The sequence below is a fragment of the Glycine max genome, chromosome 3 (assembly GCF_000004515.6).
Source record: "Glycine max cultivar Williams 82 chromosome 3, Glycine_max_v4.0, whole genome shotgun sequence".
In the NCBI taxonomy this organism is placed as follows: domain Eukaryota; kingdom Viridiplantae; phylum Streptophyta; class Magnoliopsida; order Fabales; family Fabaceae; genus Glycine; species Glycine max.
In genome coordinates this window covers 45,507,977-45,529,306 of record NC_016090.4, presented here as the reverse complement: position 1 = coordinate 45,529,306, position 21,330 = coordinate 45,507,977, and the positions used below count along the sequence as shown (strand labels likewise).

General features: G+C 34.4%; 3 protein-coding genes across 4 annotated transcripts; 1 reads left to right on the top strand and 2 right to left on the bottom strand.

Moving 5' to 3' along the window:
• Window positions 1–905: 905 nt before the first annotated feature.
• LOC102670183 (protein ECERIFERUM 2) lies at window positions 906–2,977 on the bottom strand. Its single transcript, XM_006577220.4, has 2 exons — window positions 2,412–2,977; window positions 906–1,952 (listed from the first exon to the last, which is right to left on the bottom strand). Exons 1-2 carry the CDS (start codon window positions 2,847–2,849, stop codon window positions 1,053–1,055), a joined length of 1,338 nt encoding a protein of 445 aa, XP_006577283.1. The 5' UTR covers window positions 2,850–2,977; the 3' UTR covers window positions 906–1,052.
• A 4,583-nt stretch (window positions 2,978–7,560) lies between these two features.
• LOC100792131 (peptide-N(4)-(N-acetyl-beta-glucosaminyl)asparagine amidase) lies at window positions 7,561–16,517 on the top strand. Of its 2 annotated transcripts, XM_003521696.5 has the most exons (17): window positions 7,566–7,798; window positions 7,959–8,012; window positions 8,085–8,240; window positions 8,357–8,455; window positions 8,648–8,734; window positions 9,019–9,101; window positions 9,372–9,485; window positions 9,976–10,030; window positions 10,125–10,211; window positions 10,828–10,883; window positions 10,978–11,037; window positions 11,192–11,279; window positions 11,376–12,122; window positions 12,214–12,274; window positions 13,372–13,474; window positions 15,185–15,319; window positions 15,989–16,517. In XM_003521696.5, exons 1-17 carry the CDS (start codon window positions 7,721–7,723, stop codon window positions 16,086–16,088), a joined length of 2,163 nt encoding a protein of 720 aa, XP_003521744.1. In that variant the 5' UTR covers window positions 7,566–7,720; the 3' UTR covers window positions 16,089–16,517. The 2 variants fall into 2 exon arrangements, with proteins under 2 accessions (XP_014629507.1, XP_003521744.1); XM_014774021.3 differs by lacking the exon at window positions 13,372–13,474 and having other exon boundaries at window positions 7,561–7,798.
• LOC102669908 (putative B3 domain-containing protein At5g66980) lies at window positions 15,990–19,655 on the bottom strand. Its single transcript, XM_006577219.4, has 4 exons — window positions 19,470–19,655; window positions 18,101–18,497; window positions 17,840–18,000; window positions 15,990–17,296 (listed from the first exon to the last, which is right to left on the bottom strand). Exons 1-4 carry the CDS (start codon window positions 19,554–19,556, stop codon window positions 17,015–17,017), a joined length of 927 nt encoding a protein of 308 aa, XP_006577282.1. The 5' UTR covers window positions 19,557–19,655; the 3' UTR covers window positions 15,990–17,014.
• Window positions 19,656–21,330: the final 1,675 nt, after the last annotated feature.

Sequence of the window (21,330 nt, the reverse complement as noted above, 5' to 3'; positions counted from 1 at the left end):
TATAAAATATCTTACATTCATCTAATTATAAACTATTATATTTGTTTATTTTTATCATAATTGTCTTAATAATCATATGAATAACTTTTAATTGGTTGATAATATAAAATATTTTACATTTTAAAAAATTAGTTAACTAAATGTCAGCCAATGCATTTTGGAATATCCCAACAAAAAAAAAACCAATGCTTTTTGAACATTAATTAAGGAATTAAAAGTTTTTTTTATTAATATAATTTCACCATCATTTCTATTGTACTATTATGAAAATACTTTGTTTATTGATTCTTTAAGAATACCTTTTTAGTCAAAGTAAAACAATATTTCACATTCATTAAAAAAATCTCAATTTATATACATTATCTTTAAACTTTAATAGTTTTAAATAAATAGTTATTTATAAAAAAATTATTATGTTTTTATATTTTTATGCAATAAATCTTTCTGAAAGACACTAGATGATATCACTCTAAAGATTATTAAATTAAAAAAAGTTGGTATTATGTTTTAAATAATTGAAAGTATTTAATAAAAAAAAATTCCTTAACTAATATCTCTGTACACTCCTTAAGAACTGAACGGAAAATAAAATTACCACAAGATTTAAACGGACAAATTTATTTAGTGAAAAATGAATAAATAAACAAAAGTCAAACAATTTACTCATGCAAGGTAGTCATAGTCATGATTCATGAGTTAAACGTACATACACACTGACACACATACTCCAAATTTGAGCCGGTTCTATCACGTTTGGCAAAAACTTTCTTATTCATTTTGATAATTTTTTTTAGATTTTTTTCTTTGATTGATTATAATTTATTAAAAATTATCTATTTTCATAAATTTTAATTTTTAATTAATATTTTTTCTCTTAATTTATATTAAATAAAAAATAAAATATAATAAAATTGATAATTTTAAACAAATTTTAATCAATCACATGAATAAAAATATAAAAAAAAAGTGTCTGAGATTCTCACGTACTCCACGTGTAAGTATTGGTTGGCAGCATTAGAGAGAGACAAGAAGTCGAAAAATTAAATTTTGCATTAAGTCAATGGTCCACCACTGACCACAGAACCAGCAAGAAGCATCGCTGGCTCCAACTCCAATATTGCTTCATCTTTGCTTAGTTCAGCGAGTTCTTCCTCAGGAAGCATCACCATCACTGTTCTCGAAAGTCCTCCTTCTTCAGAAGGCATCACCGTGATCAAACCTTCACCATAATCCACATTCCCCACGCGACATGAAACTTGAATTGGCTTCTCGTTATTCCCAAACATTGCAGCATATAGCAACGACTCATTTTCTTCCTCAAACACCAAGTGCTCCATGCAAACACAAGTTAACTCAGTCCCATACATGCAATAATAATTCCCTTCATTATTCGTAGACCATATTTCTTCCTCTGAAAGCCCTTTCAGGTGGCTATGCACTGCACTGACTATGCCTCCTAATTGCATGTCTTCCACTTTCTGCGAGAGCATTGAAAAGTGCAAGGCATTTCCGAAGTACCCAATAGGGAGGGACGCTTTTATGAGATTCCTAAAGTCGGTGCAAATGCAAAGACAGTGTGTTTGGTGGTGATTTTTTGGAGGTTTGACCCGAGCGATGCGATTCCAAAACAGAGCGGCGAGGAAGTCAAATGGGGTGGCGTTGGGGCACGTGCCATGGACTTTGGAGAGGCATCGGTTGATGATTGAACTTGAAAACTTGAAGGTGGCTGTAGCCATGTTTCTCGGAGAGTGTGTTTTTGCATGGCGAGGGAGAGACTCTGCATCATCATCGGCGTGATTTGGAAGTGGAGCGACGAAGGGAGGGTGGGTAATGGCCAAGTGGCGGTGAACTTCCGTCCATGATTTGAAAAATGATGCTAAGAAAGTTAGATCTGCCACCATGTGACTACAACTTATTCCTATTGCAACACCTCCTCCTTCGAATCTGTTTACCTGCAACAACCAACATCCAACAATCACTTCTATGTTCTATCGTATTCTATACAAAATCATCTATAACAATCACCAATACACTTCAAACACTCCACATCACATGAGTAAATTTATATCACATTTTAATTCAAAACTTAAAACATTCAATTTGTGGATCTTATTATTTATATGATATTTAACTTTTTTATTTATATATAATATTGTGTTATTTCACTCTTATATTTGTATTCCAATAAACATATACACTAATTAAACTAAAATAATTTTGTGCCAGTTAATTCACATACTAGATGATAATTAATAAAAAATAAAGTTAAATATGACTTTAAACATATAAAAGATAAAAGCAAAATAAAACTGTTTGCTCAACCAAGCATTATTGAGATTTGAGATGTAGAATATACAGTATAAGCTATATAAAATTGTTCTCATGTCGAGATACTTGATTGTAAATGATACCTGAATTCGAAAGGGAGACCATGTGGTAGGATCATCAGGCATATGATCCCAAGCAACCAGAAGGTTCTCTTCGGAGCCAGAGGCAGATTTGAGCCATTGATCAAGTGTAGCATCCACGCTGGCTTTTATGACCCTAACGCCCGCATCATTACACTTCACTTCCCACCCACCATCCACTCCTCTTTTTCCCAACCGACCCGTCACAGTAGGGTAGAGAGTCAGAACCTCAGACAACGATTCCCTCAAAGGGTCCAACAAATCAAACGACTCAAACCACTTCTCCTCGTTCTTGTAGTAGTATATAACATGCACTGTGTGTGAACCCATGGCACTGTCAAGCGCGGATAGCGCATGAGCCTTACCCTTACCCGAAGCACTAACGGGTCTGCTCGACACAACCGTTAGTTTTGAGTTCACAGCTACCCTCGAGTTGGACATGTTTGTGCTTAGCACCGCCAAACCAGATTATGTGAGAACAGTGACACAGAAAAACAAAAACAAAAACAGTGTGTTGTGGGTATGCTTTGCTTTGGTGAAAGTAGTTAATATCGGCATACTATATATGTGTATATATATAAGTACACAGCCGTTAACATAAAGGAATGAAGACGGTTGAACTTATGCGTGGACAGTTGAGAATTAAAGAGGACGGTGATAGTTGGTGGTTTTATTAATGTCAGTGACATAATTGTTTCTCAAATGTTCATAGCAACTACCCTAATGCCAAGCTTAATTATATTCAAATGTGTTTCTCAAATGTTCATAGCAACTACCGTAATGCCAAGCTTAATTATATTCAAATGCTTCAGTTCTTTTGGCTCACACGCTAATACTAGCTAGTACTAACTTTTTTTCCCTAAATTGTACGTAAGAATATATTTTGGATTTAAGTTTTTAAAGAAGTAAAAAAGACAATATCTTAAATTAATGCTGGTAATATTATATTAATCTTAATAAAGAAATATATTAAGGACATTAGTTGAAAAATTAAAAATAAAGAGGTTTTCCATGCACTTGTATCATGATTTTGAATAACTTTGTATTTATAATTTTTTAAAAATATCCTTAAAAGGCTTGTTTAATAGGACCAAAGAAAATACTACTATATAGAAGATATATTAATCGTTAATAATGATCGAGAATTCAATTCTATTAGATAGAAATGGATTAAAGATATTACAAGAGTATTGGAATTAAAGAGAAAAGAAAATTATTTGAATCAAGAGACATTTTCTTTACCTTTTTTTACAGCAAGAAAACTATGTCTTCTTTGCCTATCACTTGACAATTTTGTATTTTGTTTTTTTTTTCTAACACCTCCGGTTCATCTAATATATTGTTAATTGTTGATAAAAAAAAATTGACAAAATTATTTTACATTAGTTACTAGATTTTAGACCAGATAGATTTCTTCCTTATCAGGAAGTCTGATAGGAAGTATTGCTTGAACTCTAAAGTTATCCCGGGAGAGAGCTTGACTACCCAACATAGAGTTTTGGTTATGGATGTAAGAATTAGAGATAGGGCAAAGAGAAGAAGTACTATGGTAGCACCAAGGATCAAATGGTGGCACTCGAAGGGTGAGAAACAAGGAATCTTCCAACAAAAGATATGGGAGGGATGGTGTGGACAATCACAAGGAAGTGCAAATGATATGTGGAACAAGATGTCCCAAGAGATTATTAAAGTGGCTAAAGAGACGATGGGTGAATCTAGAGGTTTTGGACCTAGGGGTAAAGAATCGTGGTGGTGGAATGAAAGTGTTCAGAGCAAAGTTAGAGTAAAAAAGGAGTGTTTCAAGGAGTGGTCTAGGTGTAGAAATTCTGAAACTTGGGATAAGTATAAGATAGCTAGAAATGAAACCAAAAAGATGGTGAGTGAGGCAAGAGCCCAAGCTTTTGACGGACTATACCAAGCTCTAGGCACCAGGGACGGAGAAAGATCTATATATAGGCTTGCTAAGGGTAGAGAGAGGAAGACTAGAGATTTGGATCAAGTAAAGTGTGTTAAGGATGAAGAAGGCAAAATCTTAGTGCATGAAAAAGATATCAAGGAAAAGTGGAAGGCGTATTTCCACAACTTATTTAATGATGGATATGGATATGACTCTAGCAGTCTAGACACAAGAGAAGAGGACCGGAACTATAAGTACTATCGTCGGATTCAGAAAAAGGAAGTAAAGGAAGCGTTGAAAAGAATGAGTAACGGTAAGGCGGTGGGGCCAGACAACATACCTATTGAAGTGTGGAAAACTCTTGGAGATAGAGGTCTTGAGTGGCTCACCAAACTCTTTAATGAAATTATGAGGTTAAAACGCATGCCGGAGGAATGGAGGAGAAGCACGTTAGTGCCAATCTATAAGAACAAGGGGGATATACAAAATTGTGCAAATTATAGGGGAATCAAGCTCATGAGTCATACCATGAAATTATGGGAAAGAGTGATCGAACGGAGATTAAGAAAGGAGACTCAAGTTACTGAGAATCAATTTGGTTTCATGCCGGGAAGGTCGACCATGGAAGCGATTTATTTATTACGGCGGGTGATGGAGCAATATCGCATGGACCAACAAGACTTGCACTTGATTTTTATTGACGTGGAGAAAGCGTATGATAAAGTGCCTAGAGAGATTTTGTGGAAAGCTCTAGAGAAGAAAGGGGTTAGGGTTGCATATATTCGAGCTATCCAAGATATGTATGATAGGGTATCGACTAGTGCTAGGACACAGGGTGGAGAGTCAGACGATTTTCCCATCACAATTGGTTTGCATCAAGGGTCAACCCTTAGCTCCTACCTTTTTACCTTAATTCTGGATGTCCTCACGGAACAAATCCAAGAGATAGCGCCGAGATGCATGCTTTTTGCAGATGACATAGTCCTCCTTGGAGAATCGAGGGAGGAGTTGAATGAGAGGTTGAAAACTTGGAGACGAGCTCTAGAAACACATGGCTTTCGCCTAAGCAGAAGCAAATCGGAGTATATGGAATGTAAGTTCAACAAAAGAAGGAGGGTTTCTAACTCAGAGGTGAAAATAGGAGACCATATTATCCCTCAAGTCACACGGTTTCAATATCTTGGGTCTGTAATACAGGATGATGGAGAAATTGAAGGGGATGTGAATCATCGCATTCAAGCAGGATGGATGAAATGGAGAAAAGCATCGGGGGTGTTATGTGATGCAAAGGTACCGATCAAGCTAAAGGGAAAGTTTTATCGGACTGCGGTAAGACCGGCGATTTTGTACGGAACAGAATGTTGGGCGGTCAAGAGCCAACATGAGAATAAAGTAGGTGTAGCGGAGATGAAGATGTTGCGGTGGATGTGTGGCAAGACTCGACAGGATAAAATTAGAAACGAAGCTATTAGAGAGAGGGTTGGAGTAGCGCCTATTGTAGAGAAGATGGTGGAAAATAGACTTAGGTGGTTTGGACATGTAGAGAGAAGACCGGTAGACTCTGTAGTGAGGAGAGTAGACCAGATGGAGAGAAGGCAAACAATTCGAGGCAGAGGAAGACCCAAAAAGACTATAAGAGAGATTATAAAAAAGGATCTCGAACTTAATGATTTGGATAGAAGTATGGTACTAGATTTTACATTATGGCGGAAGTTGATCCATGTAGCCGACCCCACCTAGTGGGATAAGGCGTTGTTGTTGTTGTTGTTGTTATTACACTGGATCTTCTACACTTCTTTCATTGCCATCACCTTAAAGATTTCATCTCATAACAACGAATTTGGAACAACTTAACGCAAGTTGTTTTTAGGGATTTTTTTCTTTTTTGGTACTACAAATATGAAGTCAACACAACTACAACTGATTATATAAAATATTATTCTATATCATATAGGGAGTAAAAGTATAAATAAATAAAAATATATTTAAGCCCAATTAAATTCAAAATGAAAAATATATGTATCAATTTTTTTGTGGTTCGAATCTCTTCGGAACCCGTTGAGCGACGATGTAATGGGTTCAGTTGCAACAAAAGTGATGTCAACATGAATGTGACGGCAAAAATATGGTGCCACCACAAGAACCTAACGGAAGAAGGGGTAGTTAGATAAGGGAAAGATGGTTGATTTGGTGGAGAATGTCTATATGATAAAATTATAGAACATAGATGCATCTAATATTTGAAAAAATAGACCACGATGAACCAGTGATTAAGTGGTCTATGTTAAAATTGGAGGATTAACTCAATGTTACGAAATATGGTTAATTGCATTTAAAGTCAACTTCTAAATCTACTGTCACTTAAATAAACTTTTTTAGAATAATGAAATACAATTTACTCAAAATTAAAACTAACGCTCATATACATTATCTAATATAATATACATCTCTTATTTTAAAATTTACTAACAAGTATTATTAGAGCACCTCTATGGAGGTGCTTATTGGGAATGTTCTTACTAAGTACAAATTTGTCTTATGCAGTGTAGTTTAACTTGTGACCTATTGGGAGTTTGTTCAAGTATCGGTTCTATATTTTACTGTGGGTTCAATAATGTCTTGTTTTGTTTGGCAAATGGGTTTAATAATGTACTTTTAATAAAATAGTCATTATAAAAAAATTATAATAATTAATATAAATAAAAAGCTATTTACGAGACTTGTTTAGTAATTTTCAAAAAAATTGATGGAGAGTTTTAGTAATATGCTTAATGACTTAGTTCTATTTTCTTCTTTTATTTTCTAACGACTTATTTTTATCTTTATTTTGTTATTATATAAAACTAATAAAATTTTAAAAATTACTATATTGAAAAGAAAAATCAATTAAGTTATAACAGGTAAAAAAAATGTAATTAGTGCTGAAGTGATCCACTTAAACAGCATAAAAGATAAAGAGATACAAGAATGCATTCTAAAAAAAAAAATGCTAGAATAAAGATGCCATGTCTTGTTTACGTTACTACCAGAAGTAAAATGAAAGACATCGAATAGATTATTATTAATTACAATTATTTATCTTTTAGAAACGAATATTAAATTCATCTTTTGTAAAAGATGTTAGTATAAGATTTGAAAAAATATGAAGAAAATGACAGCGTAATATTCTTAAACATAAAGTTGTTGTGCCATATTCTTAAACTTAAAAGTTGTTAGAGTAGGAAAATAAAAGAGAATTGAGTTATATATAATTTGATAAAAGCTAAAGGAGTATTACTCTAATTTGCTCTGATTTATTTGATTAAAAATTTAATTTGTGTAATTTAGAAGAGAAAATAGAATTGTAGTCCTTATTAAGGAGTGACTTAGTTCCATTCTTCCATGGTGGGAGTTGAGCTGAGTAGAGAGAAAGAAGATGGTGGCGCGCAGGTTTCTGGTGGTCCACGACGACTCTGACTTTGATCTACATTACGACACAGACGACGGCTTCGAAGTGCGCCTCTTTCTCACTCACTCTCTCTCTCTCTCTCTCTCTCTCTCTCTCTCTCTCTCTCTCTCTCTCTCTCTCTCTATATATATATATATATATATATATATATATATATATATATATATATCCAATTCATTCATTCATTCTTCCACTATTGTTGCAGGTCTTTCAATTCCAGCTTTATTCCCTCACTTCCGTTCCACCTCATCAACAAAAGGTTTCAATTCCTCTCCTAAATTTCCATATACTTATTTCCTAGACTCTGATTCTCTTCTTAAATTTTGCATAGATTTTCGGAGCCGAACAAGATACTCCTGTGGTCAATGACTCTGATCTCGTCGCCATTTCTGACAAACTACGACTCGTCTCGGTCAACGACTCCGAACCCGAACCAAGCGCTGCCGATTTGTTGAAATCCGATGAGGAATTGGCCCGACTCTTGCAGGTTTCACCTAAGAATTTGCGTTCAGTATAATCGATTTTGGAAATGGAGAGAGAATTTCTGTATTTATTTATAGTTTCAACTTTATTTTTATTTTCAACGTTGTTATATCTGTACAGGCAGAGGAGGAAGCGCTTATGTTGCAGCAGTATGTGGCGAGCGAAAATCCTCGAGAATTTGATAGTAGAGTACGGCCCCACGTTAGTCAAGTCCGCATGGTATTGACTTACAAACAATTTTATCTTTGTTTTGAGTGAGGAGAGCAAGATATTAGGTTCATGAAGTTGCATAACATGTGAAGACGAGAATTAGTTTTACAGTGAACGGGCTACCGTGTTGTCGTTATGAATATTGTTATATCACAGTTGATTCTATCATTCCGTATGTTGATTTGTTTCGATATATTGCAGTATGAGGATGCAACGCGGCAGGAGGCTGCTCGGAAGTCCGTTCCTATGGAAGAGCTCGAGGAGAAAGCTTTGGTCTCTTTGGCCAAGGTAAGAACATTTATATTTCTCTTTCAAGAGAACATCTTAATTCACTGGACAGATATATTGTTTCATTTTAGAGGATGTTAATTTTGCGTTCAAGTAAAACCAACTCGTTTACGGTAACACTCTGTACGACTACTATAAAAATCCATTCAGCCTGGAATTGTCTTTTTCTTCATTTTGACAAGCACTGTATGTGGATTGAGATGCTGTTGCCATTTTATAAGCATATCCTTTGCTATTATGCTTTTATTGTTTTTGTAATCAGTAAGCCTGATAATATTTTCCAGGAGGGGAACTTCAAGCCATCAAAAATAGAACAAGATCATGCTTTCCTGCTGCAGCTGCTTTTCTGGTTCAAACGATCCTTCAGGTTTAAACTGGTTATTATATTGTCTATTCTGCTTTTAATTAATGCCAAATGAACCAAATGTTTCAATGGTCAATAACTCCATAAGGACTGAATAGAGTAGATCATAGATCCCATGCTTCATAAAGTTGCTGGCATATTTGTTATATAACTCAAATATGATTCTTGCAATGTTTGTCACCATGAAAGAAATCAATTAACCTGCATATGTGTTCTCTTTTTTCCAATTGCATCTTATTCGTTTCTTCTTTCTTTCTTGTTTTTGTCTAATAGATGGGTGAATTCACCATCTTGTCATGATTGTGGCAACGAAACTGTAGGCCAGGGCATGGCTCCTCCACTTCCTTCCGAGACTCTTTATGGGGCTTCTAGGGTTGAACTCTATCGGTATGACCATTGAATGTACGCTTTAATGTGAAGTTACTCTGTTTTCCTTGTACTTAGATAATGAAAGTGGCTCTGGTGACATCATGCATTTGAACTAATTGTATACTTTCTTTTAGCTATAATTAATCAACCGATCTGTCTGCAATATATTTTTACTATAATCAGCTTAATAGTTTCTTTAAAGTTGAAAATATCCTAGTTTTCTAGATCAACAAACTGTTTCCTGTTTAATTTTATTTAGAACAGGTCTTCACAAGCAAATCCTATTTTATTATGAACGGAATTATTCATCCATTACATAGTACATATCTATTTACAGTTGGGAGATCTGGTGATAAGAATCTAGTATTGTTATTGTTACTTGGATTCTGTCCTTTTGCTTATAAACCATTTTTGATGGTTTCTGCTTATGTTCACTAACTTTTTAGCTTCTATTTTTTGCCTGACTTTCATTTTTCCCGTTATTCACATTTATCTTTTCACAACCCAGCTGTACTGTTTGCTCCCAACTAACTCGCTTCCCTCGGTACAATGATCCAATGAAGGTATTCAACTCATGTCAAGTTGTAATAATTTATATTTGGCCAACTGCCAATCACATTTATGTTATATACTGAAACTCCCTTGTTAAATTTGCAGCTTGTGGAAACAAGAGAGGGCCGCTGCGGGGAATGGGCCAATTGCTTTACGTTCTATTGTCGAGCTTTTGGCTATGAGTCACGTCTGGTTTGTAACTGGATGAAATTCAGCCTTTTCAATATGTTGGTTTTTCTTGGTTTTTATGCTGCAATTGGGTAGACAATGCATTAGTTTTCTGTATCATCAATTGCTAGGACGTATGGTGTAGACCTGGTTTTGAATCTTTGATTTGAACTACTTATTTTGTGGCATGGCACATGATGATTCTGAAATTACAAATGCAGTGCCAAATGTCTTGTGTCAAACATCTACATGACAAAATCTTGTGTTTTGGTAACTGATTTAATTTTAGTTTTACTTGCTTGAAATGTATGCTCTGTTCTCATATTCATAGGGGAAAAAAGTCATGTTTGATATTCTAAATTAAATTGTTGTCTGTATGGAAAAGAATCAAAAGATAGCTGTGGTATAGACTTGTAAGTCTAAATTCAATTCTTGAATTTAGCTTGCATTCTTCTCAGGAACCCTTTGCTCTTTACAGTTGATTTATATGGAATGATTATTTTTCACCAACTAGGGAAAACGGGCACTGAGTATTGATGTCCTTACAGTTTTGCCAGTGAATTTTCAACCTAGGGTATAAATGTGCTTGTTTATCTTGTGAAGAATGGGTTTCCTGACACCGATTTTGGTTGATCTCCAGATCTTGGACTTTACAGATCATGTTTGGACAGAGTGCTTCTCTCAATTCTTGGGAAGGTATAATTTATCTAGAAGTTGTTGGCGATCATAATCTGCCCTTAAACTATCTCTGGTCAGATGTACTTGTTTCTGAAGACCTACGATCTTACAGATGGATGCATCTTGACCCATGTGAAGGAATCTATGACAAGCCATTATTATATGAAAAAGGGTATTATTCATTTATGCAGTACTTCCACTTACTGTATTCATTGCTATCATCCATCTAATTGATAGTGAGAAAATAGTTGTTCTTGTCCTCATTAGTAATTTACATCTTTCTTTCATGTTTCCTTATTATTATTTTTTTAAAATCTGTGGCATAGGTGGGGGAAAAAATTAAATTATGTAATAGCCATAGCAAAAGATGGAGTTTATGATGTCACCAAACGATACACAAGGAAGTGGCATGAGGTAGGTTTTACAATTTATGCTCTTTCTTTCACAAGCATGAGGATCCTGATTTCCTGATAATTTATGACGAATTTTTGTATCTTTTTCAAAATTGAGGTCCTATCTCGACGTACTATCATTACAGAGCCTTCTTTGTCATCTTTACTCTCTAATATAACAAAAGAAAGTCGAAGAGGTTTTGCATCTCAACTACTTTCAATTATTGAAGTCCGTGATATGGAGGAAAACAAAGAACTTGAGAGGAGTTTACATGCTGAAGATGACGAGTCACTCTCATTACCTGGAAGAAGAAGTGGGAATGAGGAATGGCGCAAATCTAGATTAGAAATGGGTTCTGATAAGCTAAGTTCCTCTGCTTGCCCAGTTCGTTTGTGCGTAGATGAGCACGTGACAAGGATTTATAATGCATTCCGTCCTATCCTTTATCAATTTGTTGGGGAAGAATTAACAAAGTCGGAAGCTGTTGAAGTACTCAGGATTACTAAAGGAATTCTTTTGGATCTTAGCAAGTCCCCCTATAAAACAAGAAGGACCTCCATTGACTCAGTTCTAGATAACCCAAAATTTCAGAAACTATTGCCATCTTTTGATGACTTACTTGGTGCTCTTTCACTGGAGAAAAAGGTGAATACAGATGGGAGAGTTGAATTTTGTTTGGTTGGTGACCCTGTAGTAACTTCTTTAGCATTGCCTGTTGCGTTAGATGCTCTGGATGACATGATTTACATTCTTAACAAGTGTGAAAACTATGGGAAAGATATGTTTCTGTTGCCATTTTTAAAATTAAATAGAATACATTCTGGTTCAGCCATTGCAAGTTCAGAGGAGTTGCCTTTTGGGATTGTAAGTTTGTTTATAGCTGGCTATTTTATGTGTTTACCATACTTGTGCCTTATAGCACCCATAAAGTTGTCCCTGTTTTATAAAATTTCAGATAACATCAGCATTTGATGGCACCCGAATTTCTAAATGGGAAGAACCAAACGGAGCAAGAGGTATAGTTAACCAAATAAATAACTTACAACATCAGATTATGGTTTAAACTTAAACAGAGTTCTATAGAATTGATAAATCTCCCATTAGAAAAGAACAACTTGCTATATGTCACCTACCATATGGTTATACTATATATACTAATTGCCATTCTTAATAAATTGTATATATTAATGAGATTGTATTGGGACTTTTTCTTTATTGTAACTCATAGTGGATGGTTTTTATGCCAACTACATCAAACCAACCATTGTAAATCATATGTTGACTACTTGGCTTGGTATTTTTCTTTGCAAGTATTTTTCCCTAGTACCTCAATCTTCTCATTGTAATAGATTGTAAACCAACCACTTACAAATTATTGTGTTAAGCTACTAATAGTCAAATGTTAGTAAATTGACTTCTAGTTGGTTTCTCTGCACTGTTATGTGATTCCTTGTTAAAATTCTCATTCTTAGGAGTTTTGCTTTGTTGGTTTTCTTTCTTCAAGACAGAAATTTAATATTAATGAAAAAGAATTCATAACTATGAAAAGTGTTAGGCACTGAAGCTATAGTCTAATTGAAAGAAATAAGGGGCAGAGAAGGGATGTGAAGGAGGAAGCAATGAAAAAATATTTAGTGTGCCCAAATTGACTAAGTGGACCCTAAGCATAACAGAATAGATAGACATCTGGCAGTGTGTCAATGAAAAGGACACTGGAGGGAGAATGCTGAATGCTTTACTGGGGGGTTGTGAGAGGAGGAGGACAATTTTGGGTAAAGTTGGTGGCCATTTGGCCATGGAAGAGATTTACTGAATATTTTCACACTTATTGCAATCTCTTGGTATGTTTTTCTTTTTCCTTTTCCATCTTTCTGTTACTGAATATTTGTTTTCCAGAGGACTTTCCTCTGTTCTAAGGAGCTATGCTCCCTTTTTGTTTGATAAATAATATTTAGAGATTTTCATTCCCTATCAAAATACTAGTGCCAGTTTAGATGCTAGTGCCAAAAGTATAATTCCATTTGATTTCTATGTCCACCCCATTCTAAAGGTGCAGACACTGCTGCTCTCTTGATGCTGATATAAAAATTTTGTTATATATCTGACTTCGTAGGTTGTTGGGTCGTGTATAGAACATTTGGTAACGAGATGTTTGAGCTTGTAGCATATGAGTTGATGTCAGCCAATGATGCACCAGAAAGGGATCCAATGGACTGGTATGGACTTTGGGATGTACGCTGAAATATGCCTGATTTTTTTCTTTGTTGCTATTATTATCATAGCTTAAATATGTTTTTGATCCTTGATATATACCCGGATTTTGTGTTTGATTCCTGGTAAATTTTTTCTTCGCATCTGCTCTCTGATATTTGAAAAGTTTTGTTTTAGATCCGTGTCGCCAGCAGTTAAGTGATAACGTGCCCGTTAAATATTTGATAACACAATTTGTGGCGGCTCAAAAACAGTTTGTATTTGTTTCAAAATCAAATTTAAATTTTCTGGCGGTTTTTAACCGCCAGAATCAATTAAAGTAAAAAATAAATAAATCAAGCACCCTTCACACTTTATCCTCGCACTAAGTCTTCAACTCCTTCAATTTCCTCAAACACCTCTTTTCCTCCTTAGAACCCAATTCAGCAACATCACCAACCTTGACCTTCACTTCTCTCCACTCCTCGAATGCTCCAAAACAAGATAATCATCCCCAATCCTAGACACAACATTACCCTTCAACCCAGCAGCCTCTCCAGATCACTTTTCAGCTTCTGCAACGCCGTGGCCTCCAGCAGAATGCAATGTTGCGACACGGCACCATCACTGTCATCTTTGTTGTTTCATTCTAGTTTTTTGTCAGCACGGAGATTGAGGCTGTAGGAGATGTCGGATTCGGGTTGGTCCCTGTTGGTGTGGAGTTCGAAGGTGAGGGGTTCGGCGTCGGCGGTGGTGGGGAGGTGGAGATTCTTCATCTTCTTGAAGGGTTGCCATTGGTTTTGGATTGGGGGATTAGGGTTTTGGGGGTGAAGGCGGGAGCGGGTTTGGGCTTAGAGTGTGGGGTTTCGTTGAAAGGACGGAGAAGGAGAGCTTCATGGTTTCGGTTCTTCTTTCACGAATCAAGAAGAAGAAGAAACACAAAAGAAATTACCTTAACTACTGCAACGCCGACGACAACGATAACGACTCTCACTCTCTTTTGCAGATCTTGAATTTCTCAAATCAGGATAAAAAAAACAACCCATTTCGACACGTCATCACATAACTAATGGCAGGTAATAAAACTTTTCAAATATCATGGAACATATGCGAAGGAAAAATTTATCAGGGATCAAACGCAAAATTCGAATATATATCAGGAATCAAAAACATAATTAAGTCTATTATTATTAATTATTCAATGAGTAGTTGAGTTACTCTGTCTTACCTTATAGTCTTCTGTATTCCTAATAAGCTCAATTGCTCCTAATTAAAGTAATGTAACTACTCTCTCTGGATTTGATTAACCGTGAAAATTTAGTCTAAATTTAATTTGTACTCAATTTAAAACTTACTTGATTGTAGTAACTTTATTTTACCTTTCAAAAAGAATTTCAAATGTTTTTCAAACATAATATAGTTTGTTAGTAGTATAAAACTTATGCCATCTTCTTATTTTAATCAAATCCTAAAATAACATGGAAGCCAAGCCAAGCAAATCGTGTGAAGTGTGTGTGTACCCTGCTTTTGCTCTGCCTGTCAGCTACCATATGCATATGCTGTTGAAGTCTCCTCATTTCCCCTTGGTTAACTATTATGTCCGTTGACTAGCTCGATTTTCCTAAAAAGGTTCTGGTAACCTTTTCTTTGCTTTGTAATGAGTTGTCATGCATAAGCTTCAGTTAGTAAAGCAAGTGCTGTGTATTCATGATCTTGCGGATATGTTACTTTCCCAGGATTCTTGAAGGGAGCAGTGATGACGGGATCAGCTGGCAAGTTTTGGACAAGCAAACCTCTCAGTTCTTTGAAGACCGTTTCCAGCGTAGAACATACACAATCAGTTCTGCAAATTTTCCATGTAATGTTTTCAGGTAATTTACCTTAACACGGTGAAGAAATTTTAGCAAAAAATTTGGGAGTGGTGATGATAGGTAATCCAGGTGAATGTATTCCTTAAACATTTTTTTATTAAAACAATTATGATATTTTGATAAAGAATGCATATGCTTATATTTTAAACCCATTATAAACAGCTATTCTTTAATAGTTTTGAAACATTTGGACAAATGAATATGTTTTTTATGTTTAAAAGTTAAACTTTAAGAGTGAAGACTTTTATTTCAGATATTCTTATTGTTTTATTTATATTTTGATTTTTCTGATTTGTGTCAGTCTAGTTATGCTGGGCTCACAAAATTAGAAAATAATTATTAACTTTATCATGTTTTTACACTTTGTCCGTTTGTCGAAACCATATAGCTTCACAAGGCTAAATTGATTAATTTCATTTTTATCAATTATTTTTTTTAATAAACATGAAACAACCTTCAGATACTAAAAGGAAATCACAAATTAGGTAACTTATATCATCAAAATTATCACATACCAAAATTATCACATACCTAATTGAATCCTAATGAATATGTGAGATGACGGTTAAGACTTGAAAGGCACATGTATTGATTGCATTTACGTGGGTTGATACATGGTCTAGATTGAGTGATTTATGATTGTTTCTTAATTAAATTATGTCAATGCAGATTTAGGTTTCTGGCAGTCAGAGATATTCAGTCTAATTCCCGGCTGCAAATTGGTAGCATTGACCTCTATGCGAAATCTATAGGTAAATTGCGAGCATAATTGAGCAAATTCCTGTCTATATGTCTTATTAATATAAGAATAAGAAAAGGAAGATTAAATTTGTCTATACCGTAAAAGGAAGCCTATCACGGTGGATGAAATGAGGAGGCAAACCAAAACTTCCTTGGCTTGGGTGTATAGTTAAACGCCATACATAACAGTAATATTATTTATACCGGTCAATGTTTTATTAAAAAAAAAGCTGTGACCGCTTTGATTTTTTAAATTATTTTATTGGCATGCCTTATAAGGCTAGAGGTTTTACTTAGTTTTTTGGCAGTCTATGGAAACTTGTGGGAATGATTAAGTTCAATTGGTCTGAAATGTCGTTTTTAAGCATTTGGATTTTGCGGGGTGGGTAGTGTGTTCTATGGATTTATTTTTCCTGCACGTTTAAACGTTTATATTAGAACGAATTTGATTGATTTTTGTTGATTATCGCTAATGCCTGCTATAGTACCTACTCTACAATGGGATGGTTCATAACCCATGTAACTTTCGTTCATATTTAAGCAATAGTTTCCTAAACATATATGCGCCCACCCTGTGGAAAATGTAGATTTCTGGGACCGATTATGTTCTGCGTGTACTGGGGATTTACCCGTATCAGAAAATTTCAGGAACACTAATTCAGTAAATTGTGCTAAAAGTGTATACAAGTTCAAGAACTTAACGACTTGTACAAGTAAAAGGAATATAAGGCAAAAGCCTCTCACCCGCATCTCTCTGCAGATGCTAGCTATCATCTCTGTAACCCTGTTAACTAGGCAAACGCATTAGGATAACGCACGTATATACTACTAGGTGAGAGGGAGACTAAACTTAATTTTAATTATAAGGTAAACAAATTATAACATTCTTTAAAAATTTGAAAAGCCATTGCCCGGACCTAATATTACAAAATATATATGCAGCCATGCCCTAAATTATTTGCAGTCCACCCAACCAAATGAACATTTTGAACGTACGCGAACTAGCAGTTCTTGGGCTGCGTTTGCTTTATCAACAACAAACTCAAAATCACATCGGTCCCCTTCTTGAATATTGTAACTCCGCCGGAAATCATTCCATCCACCTCCCAAAAAATGACGATATTCTTTCTTTATGGATATGATCGACGCGGGCCATAATTTGCCATTCTCATCTCTCAGACTTATCTTCGACATTAGCTTGATATTCGTTTTCCTCAGCACACTTCTAGGAATTTCCTGCAACCCACCAACACCAATTATATAATTCAATCTAGCTCACCAAACTATTTTATAACAGAAAACAAATTGAGCCGAGAAACTTATTTGAGCAAATTAAACTTGTTTGATAAATCAGATTATTTTAGCAACTTGTATTTTAGTAGTGTTTTTTTAAGTGCTATGCAACATTTGAGCTTATAAGCTCTTAGCCTCTTTTTTTTTTCATTTTATTCTCACTATCTTAATTCTTTATTTTAAGTCATTTTATATATCAGTTAGTTTAACGCCTAATTTAACTAATTAGATAACTTTTAACCTACAGTCAGTTTTTCTGCTAGTTACATCAAACACACACTTAATGTTATTTGTCTGACATTCTTATTCTTATAATATGTTTTACACCATCTCCATAAATAGTAAGGAAAAGTAATTTCTTCACATAAAATGCACTATTCTGAAAAATACAATTCAGTGCCAATTACTCAAACAAACACATACATTTAAATCAGACCTGAGTAACTACCTAAATTGTATAGTACATGTAAGAGTAAACTAACTGACCACTTTTTTCAGTCTCCAGGGAGCATTAAAATATATCTGAAAATGATGAGAATTCTGTAATGGAACACACTTTGTTGGATCGGGTTTCTTCTCATTGTGGTCATCCTTTTCTTCATAAACTCTTTTTGATTTGAACCGAGCTCCTTCGGATGGACATGGACCTATATATATGCGCAGAAAGCACGTAGAGTTGCGTTTAGCTTTATGATATATAATAATAATGAGATTATGCAATACAAATAAACACTTAAAACAACTGACCTTCTAACACTGATTCCTCATTTGTTTTGAGACTAGGCGGTGACTGTTTCCGTTTACGACCGCACTGGATTTCTTTACTACAACGCTGATCAGAATCTTCATCCAAAATCACAGTGGGTTCAATTTTTGCACTACTTGCAGGGGCAGCTACTTTCCTGCACCCAGTTTTCGAAAATATCTTCACATTAAACGTAGACCTGCCATCATACTGAAAAACCAAGAAATCCCCATCTTCTAAAACTTTCTCCTTGGCAAATTGCTGCCACCCATCTTTAAAAACCAAGCAACCCTCGGTTTTCTCCAAGTAAACATCCCAAGATTTTCTATCGTGATCTACAAGAGTGACCTTCAATGGTAAGACTCCATTGAAGAACTTGGTGAAAGATGTTGGTATTTGCTGAAACAAGAACAAGTCCCCGGTGAGTATCACAGTCAATCTATGATCATGGATACGGATACGAGATATGCGATTTTCCAAAAATCTAGAACACGGGTACGTTAATACAATTTTTTAAAAAGTATGTATATATAAATAATAGTACTTAATATAAACATGACTACATTTTATAAATGATAAAAGAAATATAAATAAGCATAATTTATAACATAAAAAAAGATTAAAGTCACTACGACAAATCGCAATACAACAAATTGTCTAAGTTCTAATGGGCAATAAACTAAAACGTTAATGATTGGAAGACCTATCAGTTATCGTGTGTCATGCAACAGGAGATGGAGCCTCTTCTCTTGGTTTTTTTTTTCTTCATAGACCTTCTTCTTTCCGCGATTATCTTTTTTGAAGTTTTTTAATTTTTTTTAGATGTCTAGAGCAAGATTCTTATAAAAGAAACTATTTTTCACTCTGGAGATCTTTATTTCTCCTTTATTGTGACATTAAACTTAGTTTTATAGGCTTTATGTGATGTCAAAAGAGTTGTGAATGAGAAAAAATACTAAAAAAAAACTACTGAAAAACCTAACTTTTTAAAAAGATCATATTTTTAGTTATTGAACTTAGGTACGGATCCAATAGGTACCAAATTAAGTATTATTTTAAAAAAAATGGAACCATTCATGATTTTAGGAATAGCCGTGTTTCATAACCGTCAATTATACACAATTGACATTTGCTAAGCACAAAATATATTTTAAATGTTAGTTTTCACTTTTCATGATTCTTTGACACTAAAGAAAGACCTTTTTTCATATACAATTACGGTAGGGGGATTTAAACTTACGACACGATACAAACTATCCAAACCCTCCAACACTATGGCAACCCTAATGGATACGCTAGAGAAAGACGGAATGAATAAATAACAAAAGACGGTGCAAGAATTAAAAGCAAGAGAAGGAAATGAGAGTATACCAACTTGGTAGAACCTGTCCTGAGCAGGAAAACTTTGAAGAATTCTTGTAGTGATTTGTCTCCATGACTGGGCAGTGCGCTCTCCATGTGTGATGTGCAGCAAGAAGCAGCTGCGTCAAATATTTATTAACATAAAGACATTGATAATCACTATCTATAATAACTTTCTTTTCTTAGAAGATTACGTTACCGTTTAGATAAGCTATCCACAAGATTTGTGATTACTTTAAATATATATAAAGATTTTAAAATATTCTAAGAAATTAAATATTATTGGATTAAAAAAAATAAATGCTCAATAAAATATAAAAATTAAATAAATGTAAGATAAGAGTATGATAAATTTCTATATTATATGATAATTTGTGTACTTTGTTTAATTTTTTTTTCATGTGTACGTACTAAATAATCATTTAGATATATCTTATTTGATTTGGATTATATAGTTTCATGATATGATAACACACATACTAAATTAATAGTCAATATTTTAATTTTTATTTTGACTATTAATTTATTAAATTATGTTTCCTTAACTGTATTCTATTATTATAATACAATATAAGAATAGCATGATAACATAGTTTATAAATAATGATATAGCTCAGTAAAAAAAATAATGATATAGTAACATTGAATATGTAACAAATTATTTTATAACTAATATTTTAATTTATACAGCGTACAATATAGATGCATAATTTACATTTTAAAAAAAGCTAAAATATATATATATATATTTTTTATCTTTTTAAGAAAATTTGTTTTAATTTTTTATTAATCTTTTAAAACATTCATTATCATCTTTTATCTTTAAAATTTGGGTCAATATTTTCTATTCGAAATAACTATTATTTTCAATTTTGAAATATTTTTCCAACTAATTCAAGACATAAAATATTAGATTTAGATAAAAATTATAAAATTAACTAATGTTAAAAAAAATCGTAATCTTAATAAAAATTATGTAAAAAATAGAATACCACCATTAGTGCGCGACTTTTTAGTTTTTATTAAATGTTAACCGGTAGTCACGCTACCTACAGCATTGGTTAAAGAATTATAAAAAAAGTTATTGGAATAGATATTTTTTTAGGTTTAATTACCCATTTAATCCCTATAGTTGTCAGACTTATTCAATTTAATCCTTATAGTTAATAAGTGTTTTTTTTAGTTCCTATTGTTTACCATTTAATTTTCAATAAGTCTCTATCGTTAAAATTGTTTAACATCGTTAAATTGTCATTATCGATCGTTCTTCCCGGAGCTCCCTCTCTTTCGAGAGGTCCCCGCCTTGTGACGGATACTGCACTTCCACCCCACCCTCACTGCGAGCGCTCGCTGCAAAATCGGCATTGTCGTCAACCTCTCCGACACATGCAAAGGAGAGAAATGGAGAGGAAGGTTTTGACGACACAGTGTACGACGAAGTTTTCTGTTTGAGACATAACACTCAACGATGATGACAAACGTTTTTGTTTCTTTTCATCTCCGTCATCGCTCCCCTCCATCTCATTTTCACCATAGATCTATTCTTTCAACGCCGTCAACAAATGGTTGCAACCACCCCTCAACCACGTATAAACCTCGAGTCCTTATTTGATTCCAACAACAACAAATAGATCTATGGTGAAAATGAGATGGAGGGGAGCAGCCATGGGGATGAAAAGAAACAAAATATTTGTCATCATCATTGAGTGCTGTCTCAAATAAAAAATTCCGCCGAACACCGTGCCATCAAAACCTTTCTCTTCATTTCTCACCTTTGCATGTGTCGGAGAGGTCGACGGCAGGGTGGGGGTAGAAGTACCCGTTGCAAGGCGGAGGCCTCCCAGAAGAGAGGGAGCTCCGGGTAAGGACG

Excerpts from the sequence above, each read along its gene's own strand:
- LOC102670183 (XM_006577220.4), bottom strand. The coding sequence starts at position 2,849 with ATGTCCAACTCGAGGGTAGCTGTGAACTCAAAACTAACGGTTGTGTCG. Across the intron at positions 1,953-2,411 it reads GGTCTCCCTTTCGAATTCAG|GTAAACAGATTCGAAGGAGG; the intron begins GTATCATTTACA and ends TGGTTGTTGCAG.
- LOC102669908 (XM_006577219.4), bottom strand. The coding sequence starts at position 19,556 with ATGGAGAGCGCACTGCCCAGTCATGGAGACAAATCACTACAAGAATTC. Across the intron at positions 18,498-19,469 it reads GGACAGGTTCTACCAAGTTG|CAAATACCAACATCTTTCAC; the intron begins GTATACTCTCAT and ends TTCTTGTTTCAG. Across the intron at positions 18,001-18,100 it reads TGAGGAATCAGTGTTAGAAG|GTCCATGTCCATCCGAAGGA; the intron begins GTCAGTTGTTTT and ends GCATATATATAG.
- LOC100792131 (XM_003521696.5), top strand. The coding sequence starts at position 7,721 with ATGGTGGCGCGCAGGTTTCTGGTGGTCCACGACGACTCTGACTTTGAT. Across the intron at positions 11,280-11,375 it reads ACACAAGGAAGTGGCATGAG|GTCCTATCTCGACGTACTAT; the intron begins GTAGGTTTTACA and ends TTCAAAATTGAG. Across the intron at positions 12,123-12,213 it reads AGGAGTTGCCTTTTGGGATT|ATAACATCAGCATTTGATGG; the intron begins GTAAGTTTGTTT and ends ATAAAATTTCAG.